Below are 18,330 nucleotides of genomic sequence, written 5' to 3'. Positions count from 1 at the left end.
TAAGGTGAAGTGTCATCATTTAAAAGCTTCCATTGTATATAAATCTTAGTATATGAACCATTGATGCAACTGCATTGATTGTAATAATATTTTGGTTTGTAAGTTGAATGAAATATCATCTAATGGAAACCATCTTGCAAGCGTCGTTTCTTGGAATTTAAGAAATTTTGTTAGCCAGTTGCATGGTGTATGATCCTAATTAAAATAGAAAAATAAATAAATAAACAACTTACAAAGTAAGATTATTCTTCCATCCATTCGTTTTGGCTTTTGTGAACTTCATCTGAGGTTGACAATTTTTGAATTGTTTTACTTTGAGCATGGCCATCAAATAATCTACAGTAATGACAGTAAAGTGGATTAAGTAATTATAATCCTGAGTTTGAAATTAATTTTATAATTAACTTTGGTATAGAACAAAAGTAAGTATCTATATTAAATATTATTAAATGCTTTAAATGTTTTGTTTTAAATCTTTTTGAAATATATTTAATATAATATAAAGGTATTAATATAAAAATCAGTTAGCAAACAATTATGCAAAAGCATACCGATCCCAAAAAGAAAAATATTAATGCATAAATAATATAAAAATTTATAGTTTTTAATTAAATAATTTGATTATATTTTATAAATTAGGAAAAATAAAGAAATCGATTCATATACTTATTCAAAGAAAGATAGATAAAAAAAATATTACATATTATATGTTTGATGCTAAATATAATTTTTTTTGGAAAGTACAAGCACGTTTATAACTAATGGAGATGATCAAAAGTTATGATATTTGGAAAAAATAAAAATTAATTAATTTAGATGAATTTTTCCTAGTTCTATTATAAAATTAATGGAATTGAAATATTATGATAAAAGATATTTTAAAATAAATACGAAAAAAATTATATTTCTTTTGTTTGTCTTTTTCTTATAAAGTTGGATAAGATACATTACAATATCAAAATAGGGAGCATGGAATTGATTTATTACAACAAAGTTTTTTTATGACAGGGATAAGTAATATGGTATATTTAGATTGAGAGTTATTTGTGTACTTAAATGCTTGTTTAGGATAATATTTAATTCATAAATTGTGATTATATTTTAATAGTTTCATATTAAGATTATTGAGATAGAAATTGTGTAGTAAATTTAATATGTTCTACTATTCTAATAGTGTTATTTCAAGTCTGAAGGATAGTAGTACCTTCAATTTAGATAATCTATATAACATTAGAACTATATTATTATTCAGAAATATAAATGTTTGAATTTAAAAACAGATTTGAATCTAAAAATATTTTCTTGAGATGTCTAAGTGTAACTCTAATAATAGATTGCATATTTAATCAAAAAATATTTAATATCATTTTCCATGTTCATTTCTCCTCATAGATTATAATGTAGGAAATGTGTTTTCAACTTGACATTCTTTCATTTGGCTTTAGAGTATAATTAGATGAGGTTTGAAAACTTTGAATTATAAAGCGAAAATAGGTAGTTGTAGTAAGAAAGTGGGCAAAGGCCAAAAGAAAAGACTCATATGAAGGAGGATAAAAGAAAATGTTGCATAGACAAGCAAATAAGTATGGATTGAAAAAAAGAAAAGTAAAGGTTTTATAGTCTATATTAAAAGTAGGGACTACTTTCCATATTCTAATCTTTTGTGGAACTTGAACTTGTAACTCTCTTTCAAGAATACAACAATTTCTTCACCACTAAATCAATTGAATTTTCATTTATGAATGAAAACAATGAGAGAAATAGAAATCTCATAAAAATTGTCCACTTTTTATATATGCATAGTAGCACACAAATAACTTTTAATTTTCATTTTTGTAACTAAAATAGCAAGCCTTGTAAAAAATTGCAGTAAAACTTCTAAGTGCTAGTATATAGAAGATGGAACTTGTAGTAAGAGACGGAAGGATTATTGAAAAGGAGGCATGATATCATATGTGGGGGGCATATTCTATTTTTGTAACTAAAATAGCAAGCCTTGTAAAAAATTGCAGTAAAATTTCTAAGTGCTAGTATATAGAAGATGGAACTTGTAGTAAGAGAGGGATGGATTATTGCAAAGGAGGCATGAGATCATATGTGGGGGAAATATTCTGTTTTAAAGTCATCAAAAGGCTCCCATAAATTTGGGGAACGTCCATTGCTGGGAAAGGATGTAAAAGTTCTGGCTTGCATTTCTAGCCAAGTGAGATAAATCTTTTTTCAACCCTATTTTTAATCTTGATCTCCTCACTTTTAATTAGTGTTGATTAAGTTTAAATAGATTAATATTGTCAAACTTTACATTTATTAACTTCAATAATAGTTAAAATATAGTGTTGCTAGTGAAGTGTGAGCTAGATAGGGGTATGGATCCGGTTGATCTTGCTATATGCAATCGCCTCAATTTTCATCTTCAGGATGGGCCTATAGCTCAAAGGTTTCCTTCTATGACTAGGCAGCTTTAGCATCAGAGGAAAGGTCAAGTAAATCGGGATGGGCATTGGACTCCTCCTCCCTGTGGAGTTCTAAAAATTAACATTGATGGTTCTTCCCGAGGGAATCCAGGCCCTGCTGGTATTGAGGGAGTGGCTTGTTGTAGTTCTGGGGATGTTAAATTCTTTTTCTCAGTTCATAAGGGTGATTACACTAACAATCTCATGGAAGCTCAGGCTATTTTATATGCTATGGAACAGTGTTGCTTGCAGGGATAGAGTAAGATTATCTGTGAGTCTAATTCCCAAGTGGTGGTGAACTTGCTTTCCTCGCATGAGCTAGAGGATGTTAGTTGGCAGCTGGCCACTATTGTTAATCATATTATTCTCTTCTCTACCTCGTTTCAGTTCATTAAGTTCACTTATATTCCTCCTGAATGGAACAGAGCTACTGATTGTTTAGCCAAATGGGCTTCTAGTCATGACCCGGGTTGGAATATTATGGATAGGGGGCAACTTTCCTTTGAGATGGTGCAAGAATTTGATGATCTTGTTGCTCAGGATCGAGCTTCTTGTTGAGCTCTCCTTGTTGTATTCCTTTCTATCTTAATAAATTTTTACCCCTCTTTTTCCTAAAATATAGTGTTGCTCTTCTTTTCATTAATTTGAAGCTCCACTGAAATGATTAAATATAAGATGAAGTCTTTCAGACAAAAAAAAGTTTACTCCTGTTTTGAAAAAGCTGTAGACTATGTTCTTTTCAAAGATTTTGCTTGCAAAATTCATATGATAGGATTTTGTTCACTTTATAAAGAGTTGTTGGAAATGATCTACATTGTCTTGAGTTCCATCTTAGTTTGTATTGCTGCAAGTGTCTTGCAATATTATTCATCTGGAACTTCCTGAGGTAAAAGACGTTTACACTTCTGATTGCAACAAAACAAAATAGAAAAAGATTAAAATGAATAGGGTATTAAGAATTAAGTCATTACCCTAAATGCAATGATGTCTGTGAAGTTTCTGATTCCTCACTGCTAGAATTATGAGCTGCCAAGGGTCTAGCAAGGACCGGTGGTGGAGAATCTCTTGTTTGTAATGGACGAAACTCAAGATAATTTGTAGGCCGTTGTTCAATCATCAAAGGATTCTTGCGTGCCTCTTCTAACTGTTCTAATGCCCAAGTTTACAATGTAAGATTAGGAAATATATGCTTAGCACAATAACCAACAATATTCAAACATTTTAGATATAAAAGTGTTGTAAGGAAAAAGCCTTACTTGTCTGCGCAAATTTTGATTCTCCTGCTCCTGCTTTTTCTCCGAAAAATATTAAGGTCAGATGGTCAGTGAATTAATTTGACAAAACAAAATAGGTTAAATGTTCTGCTATGCACGTCAGCAGATACTGCATCCTCCTAATATTTAACTCCATATCAATGTCTATTTTGATTTGCAGATATGAAAGACTGGTGCGTTTAGTATAAAGGTAATGCATGTTTCAAGCTACAGGAAAAATTCTGGAGATTTCTGACCATACATTGTAGAAAAACAACAGAAGAGAATAATTACTGAAGATTCAAAGAAATCCAGATACCGTCATTTCAATTTCTTCCAAGTGCTTCATTTCAATTTCATCTATGCGCTCCAACAAAAGCTGATCCTGAAAGCAATATGTAATCTATTGTGAAGAAACAAATATTTTAATATGAAGAATGATTTGCACTTTAGGCTAAAAATTGGTTAGTAGTTCAGTTGTAAATCATCTTAGAAATGTTTTGATTTGTTTAGACGGTTCGATCTGAAATCACACTAATATGTGAGTTCTAATGAAAAAGCTACTGTGATTTCATAATAACTACTTAAATAAGTCAAAGCTTCGTGTATGTTGTTTAAACTTGCCTTCTTAGAAGTTCCAAGCAAATGATTATAGAATGACAAGACTGCCATTAAAACGGTTCATCACATTTCAAATTTGAAAAAGGAACAGTTTTGCATGTTCATATTTTGGAGCATTAGATTTGAACCCGAGTTAGTTCATTGAAAGTAACAAATGTGATATTAGTTTTGTATAATTAATAATAGCTATTGTTGTTGCATGTCGATTTAAATTGACAAATTTTCATCAACATTTGAATCAAACTTTATGATCTACCAAGATGTTAGAGAGTTCAGGAGTAGAAAATTATTTCTGCTCACAACCTTTCTAACATCATATGTTTTCTATTTTAAAAAATAAATATCTATTCACTCTTGAACTCTCTGAACTCTTGAACTCTATATTTATTTTCTAATTCTTCATACCTTTCTTGCCCTAATCCGACTCATTCCAACTTCGATTTGTCGTTCAAGTTGTTGCAGATCTTTCATAGCCAGATTTGAAATCTGCTCTCCCATCATGTTCCTGCACAGAATTTCGAACAAATCATTCATATTGATAATTGTGAACATTTCTGATAAAAGAAACTGGCATAAGCTTAAGTTCATTACACACTTTTGCCATAACTGTAACTGCTCGACTTGATGTTTCAGTCTTGCTAGCTCGTGGAATTGGTTCTGCCATGCAATTTGGTATGAGTTCAATGACCAAGAAATACAACAAAACTTTAATATGGGGAAAAACCAGCTCAAATATTAATAGCCAATTCATTGGATAAGTATGAAACGAAATGTCTCTTTAAAATATGTTAAAGCATTCAACACGTTTTCCCTACATTAAGATGTTGTAACTGTTGAATGCACAAACTTCACATGTATCTATCTTATGAGCACATTACACACGAGTATCCTTTAAGGTATTGAAAACAGTACAGAAGAAATGAAGAAAATGTACTATTTTGAAAAGGTATCACATAAATCATTCCAGATTCATTAGCTGGTCATAAAACTAATTTAGCAGAAAGAGCAAGATATGGTAAATATGTTGAAATATATGTCCAATATACATTCAGAATCTGTATCCATTTAAAATGCATCTATATACCTAATTCATCATACATTTTCGGAATGAATGTGTTTTTCAACTAAAGAGGAAAAAAATCTTAGGGTAGAACATAAAGAAGCTTAAAGCTTGCATGGCATGATCAAAAAAATCTTATGGTCTTGACTCCATGGGAGTCTTACAAGATAGGAATAATAAGATTTTGATTTTATGATGAGTTACATCAACTGAATAAAAATATTTAAATATATTAATAGGTATTGGGGATAGTAGATATAATATATGAAAAATTTATCATTCAACAAATAAGTTAATAAGAATCAATTTTTTGTTTATCAAGTTTAATTCAATGAGTAATCAATATGAAACTTTCATATGATATTGATTAATAGTAAATTTTATTATTATTCAAGTCAAAAGTTTATCATTTGCAATATGTCATTTTCATATGATTTATGATTCTTTTTAATGTTCAAGGACTATTTTCTATGTTATGCATCCAAACATTTTATTATGAGGTAATTGGTAAATACTTTCTTGTTATTAACAGAGAGCAAAAGGTCAATTTATACAAAAGAATGAGATGATGTTTCCTTAATAAACGATTTTAAAAAATAGAAATATTCTATTCTAGAGAAAGCAAAAAATGAAAGAAAAGTAAAGTTTAAGATATTTACAAGATAACCATTAACTAATAATAGATGACTTATCTATTATTGTAATACCCTCCTTAATGGTTAATCTATCGAACACACCAAGTTGTCTTCTAAATTTGACAAACTTATCAGGACCAAGAGGCTTGGTGAGAATATTTGTAGTTTGACCTATGGTAGGAACATACTATAGATCTATAGTCTCGTCTTCGACCAGCTATCGTATGTAATGACAATAAACATCCACATGCTTGGCTCATTCATGGAAGACTAGATTTTGTGCTAACTTGATAATGCCTTTGTTATCAACAAACAAAGTAGTCAGTCCTATTGGTGACATCTGCATATCCCCAAGCATCTAACAAAGTCAAACAACTTCATGTCCTACCTTTGCAGTCCCTCTATATTCAGCCTCTATAGAAGAGAGAGAGAAATTTCCTATTGCTTCTTGATGGTCCATGTGATTGCACCAAATTCCAAACTGAACACATATCCAAATGTTGACTTTTTATCATCAACAAAGCCCACCTAATCTAAATTTGTGAATCCACTGAGTTTAAGATTAGAACTCTGAGAGTACAAAAGTCCACAATCTGAAGTGCCCTTCACATAATGAAGCACACGCTTTGCTACCATCTAATGATCAACCTTAGGAGTTGTCATAAAATGTGAAATATAGCTGACTATGAAGCTGATATCAAGCCTAGTAGCAGAAAGGTAGATGAGGCTACCTACTAGTTGCCTATATTTAGTATCATCAATGGAAGGAGAATCTGACTTTACTGATAACTTGAGACCTTTCTCCATAGGTCTAGATGTAGGTTTGCAATCCTACATTCAAAATTTGTCTAATAGGGCCTTGGCATATTTGGACCAAGAGATGAATATACCAAAAGACTGTTGCCAAACTTCAACACTTAGGAAATAATGCATGAGGCCAAGGTCAATCATATCAAAAGACTAGCATAAGTTCTATTTGATTCCTTAAATCAAAGACGCCAAACTGCTAGTGATGATTAGATCATCCACATAGATAACTAGAAGGATGATGTTACTGTCAGTAGTTTTGATGTATAAATTTGAGTTTAAGGAACTCCTCTTCAAGCCTTGATTACTGAGGTACTTATCAATCTTGATGTACCATGCCCAAGGGGCCTACTTCAAGCAATAGAGAGATTTTACCAATCTGAGAACCTAGTGATCTTTACCTACAACCTTGATTAATAGTAAATTTTATCATTAATCAAGTCAAAAGTTTATCACTTGCAATACGTCATTTTCATATGATTTATGATTCTTTTTCATGTTCAAGGACTATTTTCTATGTTATGCATCCAAACGTTTTATTACAAGGTAATTGGTAAATACTTGTTTGTTATTAATAGAGAGAAAAAGGTCAATTTATACAAAAGAATGAGATGATATTTCCTTACAAAACAATCGTAAAAAATAGAAACATTCTCTTCTAGAGAAAGCAAAAAATGAAAGCAAACTAAAGCTTAAGATATTTACAAGATAACCATTAACTAATAATAGATGACTTATCTATTATTGTAATACCCTCCCTTGATGGTTAATCTATCGAACACACCAAGCTTTCCTCTAAATTTGACAAACTTATCAGGACCAAGAGGCTTGGTTAGAATGTCTGTAGTCTAACCTATGGTAGGAACATACTACAGATCTATAGTCTCATCTTCAACCAGTTGTCGTATGTAATGAAAATAAACATCCACATGCTTGGTTCATTCATGGAAGACTAGATTTTGTGCTAACTTGATAATGCCTTCATTGTTAACAAACAAAGTAGTCAGTCTTGTTGGTGACATATGCATATCCACAAGCATCTAACAAAGCCAAACAGCTTCATGTCCTACCTTTATAGTCCCTCGATATTTAGCCTCTATAGAAGAGAGAGAGAAACTTCCTACTGCTTCTTGCTAGTCCATGTGATTGCACCAAATCCCAAACTGAACACATATCCAGATGTTGACTTTTTATCATTAACAAAGCTTGCCCAATCTAAATCTATGAATCCACTGGGTTTAGGATTAGAACTCTAAGAGTACAAAAGTCCACAATCTGAAGTGCCCTTCACATAATGAAGCACACACTTTGCTACCATCCAATGATCAATCTTAGGAACTGTCATAGAGTGTGAAATATAGCTGACTGTGAAGCTAATATCAGGCCTAGTAGTAGAGAGGTAGATGAGGCTACCTACTAGTTTCCTATATGTAGTATCATCAATGGAAGGAGAATCAAAATTTACTGATAACTTGAGACCTTTCTCTATAGGTGTAGATGCAGGTTTGCAATCCTGCATTCAAAATTTGTCTAATAGGGCCCTGGCATATTTGGACCAAGAGATGAATATACCAAAAGACTATTGCCAAACTTCAACACCTAGGAAATAATGAATGAGGCCAAGGTCAATCATATCAAAAGACTAGCATAAGTTTTGTTTGTTTCCCTGAATCAAAGATGCCAAACTGCTAGTGATGATTAGATCATTCACATAGATAATCAGAGTGATGATGTCACTGTAAGTAGTTTTGATGTACAAATTTGAGTCTAAAGAGCTCCTCTTGAAGCCTTGATTACTGGAGTACTTATCAATCTTGATGTACCATTCCCAAGGGGCTTGCTTCAAGCCATAAAGAGATTTTACCAATCTAAGAACCTAGTGGTCTTTACCAACAACCTTGAAACCAAGAGGTTGCATCATGTAGACCTCTTCATGGAGATCACCATTCAGGAAAGCACTCTTTACATCCATCTGATGGACCTTCTAGCCAAATTGTACTACAATGGCTAGGACTAATCTAATGATGCTCATCTTTGTAGTATGAGAAAAGGTCTCCTCATAATCAATGCCCTAATGCTAAGAAAAGCTCTTCTCCACTCAACAAGCTTTGTACTTATCTAAAGTACCATCTAATTTGTATTTGATTTTGTAGAGCCATTTGTAGCCAATGGGTTTCTTCCCTAGTAGAAGATCAGAAAGGACCCAGGTGTTGTTCTTCAGCAAGCTTTGGTGTTTAGATGTCATGGCCTATTCCCACTCTGGAATTCCTTTAGCCTCGAAATATGTTTGAGGTTCAAACACACTATGAATGTTGGCCATAAGAGAAACGTTAACAGAATCTATAGTTTTGCTCTTTTTTTTGAGTAGTTCTCCCATCAATGAGCTTATCATTACAAAGATCAGCAAGTGTCTTAGCCCACCACTTAGGCCAGATAGTAGAATGACCAACAGTATTACCAAGAGATGCTTGATTAGTAGAATCCTTATTAGAAGATGTTGGATCAAACTTAGTTGAAGCATCTATAAAGCGAGGTGATCCTGCCAGAGAAGTCAAAGGAGTCTGTATAGGTATCATTGGAAGAACTAGACCTACAGGAGCTACTAGAGCCCTCCCATTAGGTGGACCTAATGGAAGTCAAACTCCCAAATCATAAGCCTGCATAGGATGGTCTGCTGGATCAGGAACAAGAGAAACAAACATGAATGGTCCTCACTACTCATAAAAGACTACATCATGGCTATATATGAGACGAGATGTCTCAACATCAATCAGGCGGTAGGCTTTGTGAAGATTGCTATATCCAACAATCATCAATTTCTGACTCTTAGCATCCAACTTGGTGCGTGAAGCATCAAGGATCCCAACAAAAGCAAGAGAGCCAAACCTTTAGGTGACTGATTCTGGGCTTGCAACCTGACTAGGCCTCTTCCAAAGTTTTACCTTTGACTACCGCTATGGGTAACTGGTTCAATAGATAAACTATAGTGTTAACTACTTCTACCCAAAATTTATTTGGAACATGTCTATGTTCGAGCATGGAATGAGTCATCTCAGTGATTGTCCTGTTCCAACATTCAACTACACTATTCTGTTGTGGTGTGTGGGGTGTGGTTAACTAGCATTTGATGCCTTATGTATCCAAGAAGTTGGAGAAAACATTAGAAAAAAAATTTCCCCCATTGTCTGATCTAACAGTAATAATAGATTTCCCATATTCCTTTTCAACTAAGGGTTTAAACTTCTAAAATATAGTAAATGCATCTGATTTATTTTAAAGGAAATACACCCACATTTTTCTACTGAAACCATCTACAAACAATAGAAAATACCTGTACCCAAGAACAAAAGGAGTGGCCATAGGGCTACAGATATCGGCATGAACAAGCTAAAGTACTTGAGAAGATTGCTAAGAATCACCACTGGTGAAAGGTGTGTGATGTTGCTTCCCAGCCTAACATGCATCACAAACTCCAAGGTGTTGAGTCTAAATCTCTAGCAAACCAAGAATAGCATCATGAGCAAGTTGTGATAGATAATGCACATTTAAGTGCTCATATCATTGATGCCAAAGTGTGCTGACAAAAGATTGCCAAATAGCCATAACTAAGTCCTGAGAATCACTAGAATCAGTAATTTTGAAAAGACCATGATCCTCAAAACCTACTGCAACAATAGACTTAGTCACCCGATCAGTAATGGTGCACTGATGTGAACTGAAGGTGATTGCCAAGTGTGGAGAATGTCACAGCAGCTAACTAATTGAGACTAGATTTAGTTCCATCCCTGGAATGTAGTACACATCAAGAAATATTGGATTCCTCCCAACAAATGGAATCTAAATGTTGCCTTTATCGATAACCATGTACTCTTCCCCACCACCAAAAATAATGAAATCTGAATAAGGTTGGTATTCAATAAACCAGTCTCTGCAGTGAGTGAAATGTCAAGAGGCACATGAATCAATGTACCATGCATAGGACTTCACATGATCCACAGATCTTTTAGCCATAAAGACATAAAAGGAAAATTTCACTTGCTTAGTGTCCTTTGCACTATTTTCTTTGGGTTGCAAACCTAATTGCTTAGACTGGACAGCCAAGCATTTTCGACATTCAACCTTCATGTGACCAAACTTGTGGTAGTAGTTGGATTGAATGTTCTTTTTTTTGGTACCATCAGATGCTAGAGTAGAAGGCTTCTACTAAGATGGTTTCTAAAACTTTCTCTTATCCTTTTGAAAGGATTTCACAACAAAGGCTTGTTCAATAGAGGTGGAACTAGAGTTGCTATCAAACTCTTGTTTCCACCTATCTTGCTAAAGTAGCAGGGTTCAGAGATTAGTGAACTTCATATCAACACTAGTAGATGTGATGTCGAGAGTCTTGATAAAATGCTCATAGGATTTTGGTAAACTTAGAAGAGTGATTACCACAATATCCTCTTCCTCCATCTTGCAACCGATGGCAAATAGCTGATCACAGATTTCCTAAATCTAATTCATGTGTGCCTGGAGCACAGTGCACTCATCCATGACAATAGAAAATAGAGCATTTTTTAGAAAGAAGGCTCTACTCTTGTTGAAATTCTCATGAAGACCTTTGAGATGTGTCCAAATTTTGGCGGCTATCTTGCCAGATAGAATCTAAGAAAGCTGATCATCAGCCATAGATAATTTTAGAAGCATTACTAGCTCTTGATTATTTAGATCCCATGTATCTTGATCAGGACCTGGAGAAGTTAGATGCTTTGTAACACCCAAAACAAGTTGATCCATGTTTTGATATTCAAAGATTGTGATGATACATTGCTTCCAGGTTCCATAGTTGTAACCATTGAATTTGGAGTTATGCTTGAGTAGAATATTTGTCAAAGATGCCATGGCACATTTTTCAATAAAATTGTGAAAAATTGTAAAGGTATATTCTTCAAGGTAAATATATAGAAGACCTAGAAGAATCAAAGATTGGCTTAGTAGAAAGCTCAAAAAACCCAAAAGGAATATGCTATTATTTTTTGGATTTGCTAGCTCAAAAATCAAGGCACAAAAATTGAGGCACCTAGAAAAAATGGACAACAACCCAATTGAGCTCTCAAAAAACCCACCAAGAATCTACAATCAAAAAAAAAATTGACCCCAAAAATTAAGGTTTCAGGAAAAACCCTAGTCAATAGCTTGGAAGGTCAAATTTGCAGAAAAAATTGCAAGTTTGGATAAATGAACACCCGAATGCTGGCAAAGATAGTCAAGAGGGCTAGATAGACAAAAATGACCCTTCAACAGACGAAAAAAACTTGTTTTGTGGCAGAAAAACCAGTTTTGTTTCAAACATTTTTTGGCTTCACAAATTTTGTTAGTTTTGTAAACTATTATTGACAAATCCAACCAAAAAACATAGAGTCAATAGTCACAAATCTATCTGTCAAAAAATGTTAGAAAAAAAATGTGACCTTTGAAGTTTTCTTAGTAAATCGTGGGTTTAGACAACAGTAACTTGAGAGTTTTCTCTACACAATCATGAGTATTTTCTTCAACAAATCACGATAGTAGCAAACCTATGTTTTTCATAAATGGGATGCCAAAACTAAAACCCTAGTTATGTGTATGAATAAAAACCCTAGCCAGGTTATTTGTAAAAAAATAAAAGTAATTTCAAAAAAACTTAACAAATAATTTCAATAGAAATTATAATTTTTTTTTTAAAATTTGAAATTCATGATCTGATATAATATTATGAGGTAATTGGTAAATACTTGTTTGTTATTAATAGAGACTAAAAGGTCAATTTATACAAAAGAATGAGAATGTTTCTTTAGGAAATGATTGTAAAGAATAGAAACATTCTATTCTAGAGAAAACAAAAAACAAAATAAAACTAAAGCTTAATATATTTACAAGATAACCATTAACTAATAATAGATTACTTATTTATTATTGTAATACATTTATCATATATTATTATTACAAACATATAAGAAATCTGAAACTGAAAATTATACATTACATTTGCAAACTTTATCACTATTCTTTTTTAAAAAACCATTGTTATGACTCATAATTTAAATTTTTTTATAAATATTACAAATATGTTTGACATGCCCAAATACCTCCATCCCTTAATTTGAAAAATATTACCTATATCCTAAGTACCCAAGTACATGTACCCTAAGAACCCAAGAATCCATGGAACCTTGATTTTTGTATTATATATAATTATTTTACCTAGTCTTCTTGTGATCTAAGGTTTTAGAAGATCTAAAGAGTTCAAAAGCATAATTCAAAACAAACATTTTATATGACCTAAAATGTGTACATTATCATTTGATTAAATTTTATATTTAATAGCATATTATTTGTATTGATGAATATGAATCTTTATAGCTCTTTTGATACCAAATAATCAATTTAAGGATTTTATAAGTATAATAATTAATATACAAAATGTGATTAAGAAAATGGGTAATTGCATGTATTATTATTCAAGAAGATATTTTTATTCTTATTCTAAATTAATATATAATTTTGGAATAATTAGTTAAGTGATTGAATTTAAATTAGGAATAGTGAGTTTAAACTTTATCCACTTAAGTGAATCCTTAATATTATTTACCTTTTTTATTGGTTATGATTGTGGGAAAATCCCATTACATAAATAACCAATAAACCAAGTATACATAATAAGTTTATTAGTGTCTCCCCTAGTAAAAATTGTAGAATATGTATTATATTCTTATTTAATTCCTTTTCTATATTAGATTTACCTTATAAAATGAAATAGTTATAGTTTAATTTCATCTCCTACATTTCTATATATCTTTCAAATGCATCTTAAGTATTTATTGAATTTCATTGTAGTGTAAGACATTAGACAACAACATCTAACATAAATGTAACTAGTATTGTGCTAATTGGTAAGGATATCACTCTTTATCATCACCTTGAAGTTTTCTATTGCTAAAGATTTATATGCTAAGGAAAACAAAGGGTTTATTACGCACTACATGGGATTTCATAACTTAGATAACCTAAGTGACACCTTGGAGGAATGTGATGGCAAGGTAAAAAAGGAAAGCATAGCCATAAGGAAAGAAAAAGAGAAACAATGGACAACTCTTCCTCAATAGGAGTGGAAAGAACTTTTGAATTCACAAGAAGTGAAAAAATTTGAGGCTCTATTTCTTCTTGGACTAGGCTCTAACTTGGAAACTAATCCTAATTGCATATGGAGATTAATTATTTTTCCTACAATGTTGGGGGTTTAGAAAACCTAGACAGTAAATATGTTGTTAGAAGGTTCCTCAATGAACAAAAGGTAGTAGATGTTGTTCTATTTCAAGAATTAAAAGGCATTTCACATTAGAGATTGGTCTTAGGTGAATTTGAAGGTATGTTAACATTTTTTACCACCAAAAATAGTAAATAGAAATGTGGAAAATCTATTTTACTATACCATAAATGAACTAAGCATATTGTAAGGTGGGGCTACTCCTATTGCAATAGGCTTGTATGGGTGGTCATTGTGTGTTAAAAAGGAGTGTGAGACATTTTCCTTATATTCCTCTAATGACTATAATGAAAGAATTCATCTATGGAACTAGTTCGCCCAACTGGAAAATATTCCTAGGATTATTTGGGTACATTCAATATAATTTCCATTCTAGAGGTTTGAATGGAGGATAGATAATACTTTCTAGTAGAATAGAATATTAAACAAGTTGAGACCCTTTAACCCCTTATCTAGAGATAAGAATGAATCTAAGCCCATATGGTGGTCATTGTCTAATTTTCAAAAAAGGTGGTAAGAGAGTTTGCAATAGACTTGATCAATTTAATATTTAAGAAAAACATTTTATTAAGGATTGTAAGAATAATTGTGTTAAATTTATCCTATATACTCTATCAAATAATCATTTGATACAAGTTATTTTTACATGTTATGACTCCTTCTTGGTGACAAGTGGTAAGAAAGATTCATTTATCTTGAATTCTATACATTTAATGTGTGGGGATCTAAAAGAAGTTATTAAGACTATTAGGACATTAAACATGGAAAACATGAACCTAAAAGATGAAAGGAGATGGAAGCTAATTGTTGACAGTTTGAGAGTGTTTCTTAAAATAGTAGGTGGGAAGAGAGTCAAAGTTATAGACTTTATTATATGATGATTTGTACATGCCTAAGTAAATCTTACGACAAGACCCTAATAATCTTGAATCTCAAGAATCTCTTGGACAAGTAAAACATGCTTTTAGGGAAGTGCATAATATAAAGATTATGGGTCTTGAAATTAGGGTTAGATTGAACTAGCTTAAACATGAGGATAAAGGATCTACAAGTTGTCATCTACAATAGTCAAAGATAAGGAGGAAAAGAATAAGATATAATGTATTTCAAAAGAAGATAGAAATATCAGTGGCCTAATCGACATAGTGAATGCATTTCAATAATTTATAGTTAATTTCTTTCATTAGAAGATGATGAATTTGACAACAAATGTGCTAGAGGCAATACTAAAATGTATGTACCCAAAAAAATCAAGGAGGACAATTATATTAAATGATAATTTACTATAAATGAGGAAATAAAAAACCTTAGCAATAAAGAGCCTCTAAGGCCTAATGTCTCCTAGTGGAATTTTATAAAAATGCCTAAACTAGGTAGGACAAGATTCTAGAGTTCTCAATTTATATTAAAGGCTACAAAAAATGGCTCATTGAGTAAAGACATCAATAGTGGTCTTATCAAGTTAATTCCAAAGAAGGGATATATTACCCTTATTAACAATCAAAGGCTTATAGCCCTTTGTGTTGTTTCATTCAATATCCTTGCCAAATTTTTGGCTATGCAATTAAGGGCTAGCCTTGCAAAGGTGGTCGATTTGACACAAACTAGGTCTTTGAAGAGAAGGCAGATATTGGAGAATGTTTTGACCTAATAGAAGGTCATGCAATGGGATACAAACTATAAGAAATGAGCCTTTATGTTTCCTTTTTACTTTAAAGAAACATGTGATAGAATTGAATGGAGCTTCATTTTCATGGTGCTTGAAAGATTGGTGTTCCCTGGAAATTTTTCAATATGGTTGGCCCTATGATACAAGATATTAGTTATTGAACAAAGGTAACTAGTAATAGATTAGGATATCTTGATCTATCTTAGATCCATTTGATATGGATGCCTAAATTCTCTAGCCATCTATTTCATTCTTGCTAATGCAATGTGTAACCTTTTGAGGGTAACCACTTGTCTCCTAGAGTTCATGGCATTGGTCTTCCTAATAAGGAGGATTTAGCTAATGTCCAATTTGTTAATAACACAAAAGTACTTGTTAAATTGATCCCTGATCCTCGATGGGTAAAATTTAATTTTAATGGTTGATTTTTTGGCAACCTAGGTCTAGTAAGTGGGTGTGGCCATATGAGTGGTATGACAGGCACAATGTTACTTTCTTATGCAATCAGTTTATGGATCTAAGTGGCCTAGAAGGTAGAAGTTTTGGCTTTACTGTGGTGTCATGATGGTGAGAAATATAAGATTTCAAAAGGTTATAATAGAGGGATATACAAAGAATTTTATTAACATTCTTAATAATAGGGAAAAGATGGGTTGGGAGATGGAGTACAACATCAAAAAAGTTAAAGGTGACCTTTCCATGGTGGAGGTTCATACATTCCAAAACATTCTATAAGAAGGAAATCATGTCACTAACATGTTGGCAATGGAGGGTCATTTTATGGCCAAATTAGAAGTTTAGATAGAGGGTTACTCTATCTTTATGATGTTTATGTCGAGATCAAGCATGATTTTGACACCTATGAAGATCATGGTGTACATATTTAATTTATTAATAAATAATAATTTCTTGTTCCTTGTATCAAAATAGGAGCCCTAGGCTTTTTTCTACTCTTAATATGGTAGGATTGCTAATTTTTAAAATCACTTGACATAATTTTCTATACAAGTATTTTCCTTCTTCCCTTTATTTGCATACCTCAACTTTGGTCTTAGGGATTTTATTCAAATTTGGCACTCATTTTTGTATCTTATATAGTTGGAATGGATGGGGGGCTACAATAGATAGAGACTAATAATTATGATGATTATAAGAATAATACTAAGTTCTAGGAAAACATTTCTCATGGTCACATGGAAAAGTATGTGAAGGGTATAGTGGATCATCACCTAGGTTTGTCTCATAAATTTTCTACATCATGGGATGACGGGAAGGTTAGCATTAGTAGTGTGGCCTTTGTGGTGATGATAGAAACTATTGTGATGCTTGGAAATTTCATAACAAAAAGGTCATGGATGCCCATAAACCCCAAGGCTTCTTGCAAAGAAGACCTTCACCCCCTCCTTGACCCTAGTGAAAGGATCCCTAGATTACAAAGTGGGTTCAAAAAAGAGCATCTCATGGGAGGCTAGAAGGTATTCGTGATAGTGCTAATAAACTTTCTAATTCTATAAGGAAGGTACAAATGGTATCATTCCTATTTATTCCTTATGTCAAATCACATTTGTAGGGATATTAAGTTCTATATTCCCTATTGGAATTTTTCTTCTTTTTCTCTATTGGAAGGTAAAGATTAAGTCAAAGGGGGGTCCCTTAAGGCCAAGGTTTAATCCTTGGGCTATAATTTTCATTTGAACCACACCTCATTTTTAAAATCTTCCCTTACTCTATATATCAAGTGAAATACTCCTACTTTCACCCCCATTTTTTCAAGTTCTAAGACTCGGGTAATTTACACTTCTAAACATTAGGTCATTTCATCTACCATAGGCTCCATTGGAGTTAGTAGGCCTACTAGGGAAAAAATTAAAAATTCCTTGAGGGCCCTATTGACTTGTTTGAGGACTTGGATTTTTCTTGGTCCATAGAATCTAGCTAAAGCATTGATAACCCTATTCCCAATTTTCCCTTCGCCCAAATTATCTTACATTTTTCTCCCAATTTTCCCTCCAACTCATTTATCTTTCCTTCTCCTAAAACCCATCTTAGTTACTTAGGAACTCCTTTACCCTCATAAAAGGGAATAATTTGGAGGCTTTGGCTGAAAAAGTGGAAGATTTGTGTATTTTCCATAGTAGGCTAAAAGTTGTATATCATCTTGAACTAGCAAAAACAAAACAAAAAGTAAGAAAGAGGTGATTATGGAAGTTGATCATAGAGGGGGAGACTTTATTAAGGATAAGGGGGATAACATCCTATGAAAGGTTGGTAAAGACTTCGGAAAAAATTTACACAATTGGGAGATTATTAAGGATAAAATTGTGGAGATAAAAATCTAAATGTCCTTTGAAGAGGATAAAATGGAGGTCATTAATGCCTTTGTGGCCATGATGGAGTCCCAAACTTTTTTGGGAGAGTACATAGATGATTAACACTCAAAATAGATATATTTAGGAGAAGACTAACAAGGCTATCATTGGTATCTAGATAGCATTGGAGGAATGGAGGCCAAAAAAGAAGAGAAGGGAGGAAAATGTCCATCCAATC

General features: G+C 32.6%; 1 protein-coding gene across 1 annotated transcript in view; it reads right to left on the bottom strand.

Moving 5' to 3' along the window:
• Positions 1–242: 242 nt before the first annotated feature.
• LOC149546414 (MADS-box transcription factor 23-like) overlaps positions 243–18,330 on the bottom strand; it is a 76,650-nt gene continuing 58,562 nt past the window's right edge. The window contains exons 3-8 of the mRNA XM_089794578.1: positions 4,923–4,984; positions 4,733–4,832; positions 4,026–4,091; positions 3,710–3,748; positions 3,425–3,597; positions 243–336 (exon numbers count right to left, since the gene is read on the bottom strand). Of these exons, the coding sequence (XP_089650704.1) occupies positions 243–336; positions 3,425–3,597; positions 3,710–3,748; positions 4,026–4,091; positions 4,733–4,832; positions 4,923–4,984 (534 nt within the window). The remainder of the gene's footprint in view (positions 337–3,424; positions 3,598–3,709; positions 3,749–4,025; positions 4,092–4,732; positions 4,833–4,922; positions 4,985–18,330) is intronic.

This window comes from Cupressus sempervirens, chromosome 7 (genome assembly GCF_028749045.1).
Source record: "Cupressus sempervirens isolate cs-2001-9-10 chromosome 7, ASM2874904v1, whole genome shotgun sequence".
Lineage (NCBI taxonomy): Eukaryota > Viridiplantae > Streptophyta > Pinopsida > Cupressales > Cupressaceae > Cupressus > Cupressus sempervirens.
This window is presented reverse-complemented; position numbering and strand designations above follow the sequence as displayed.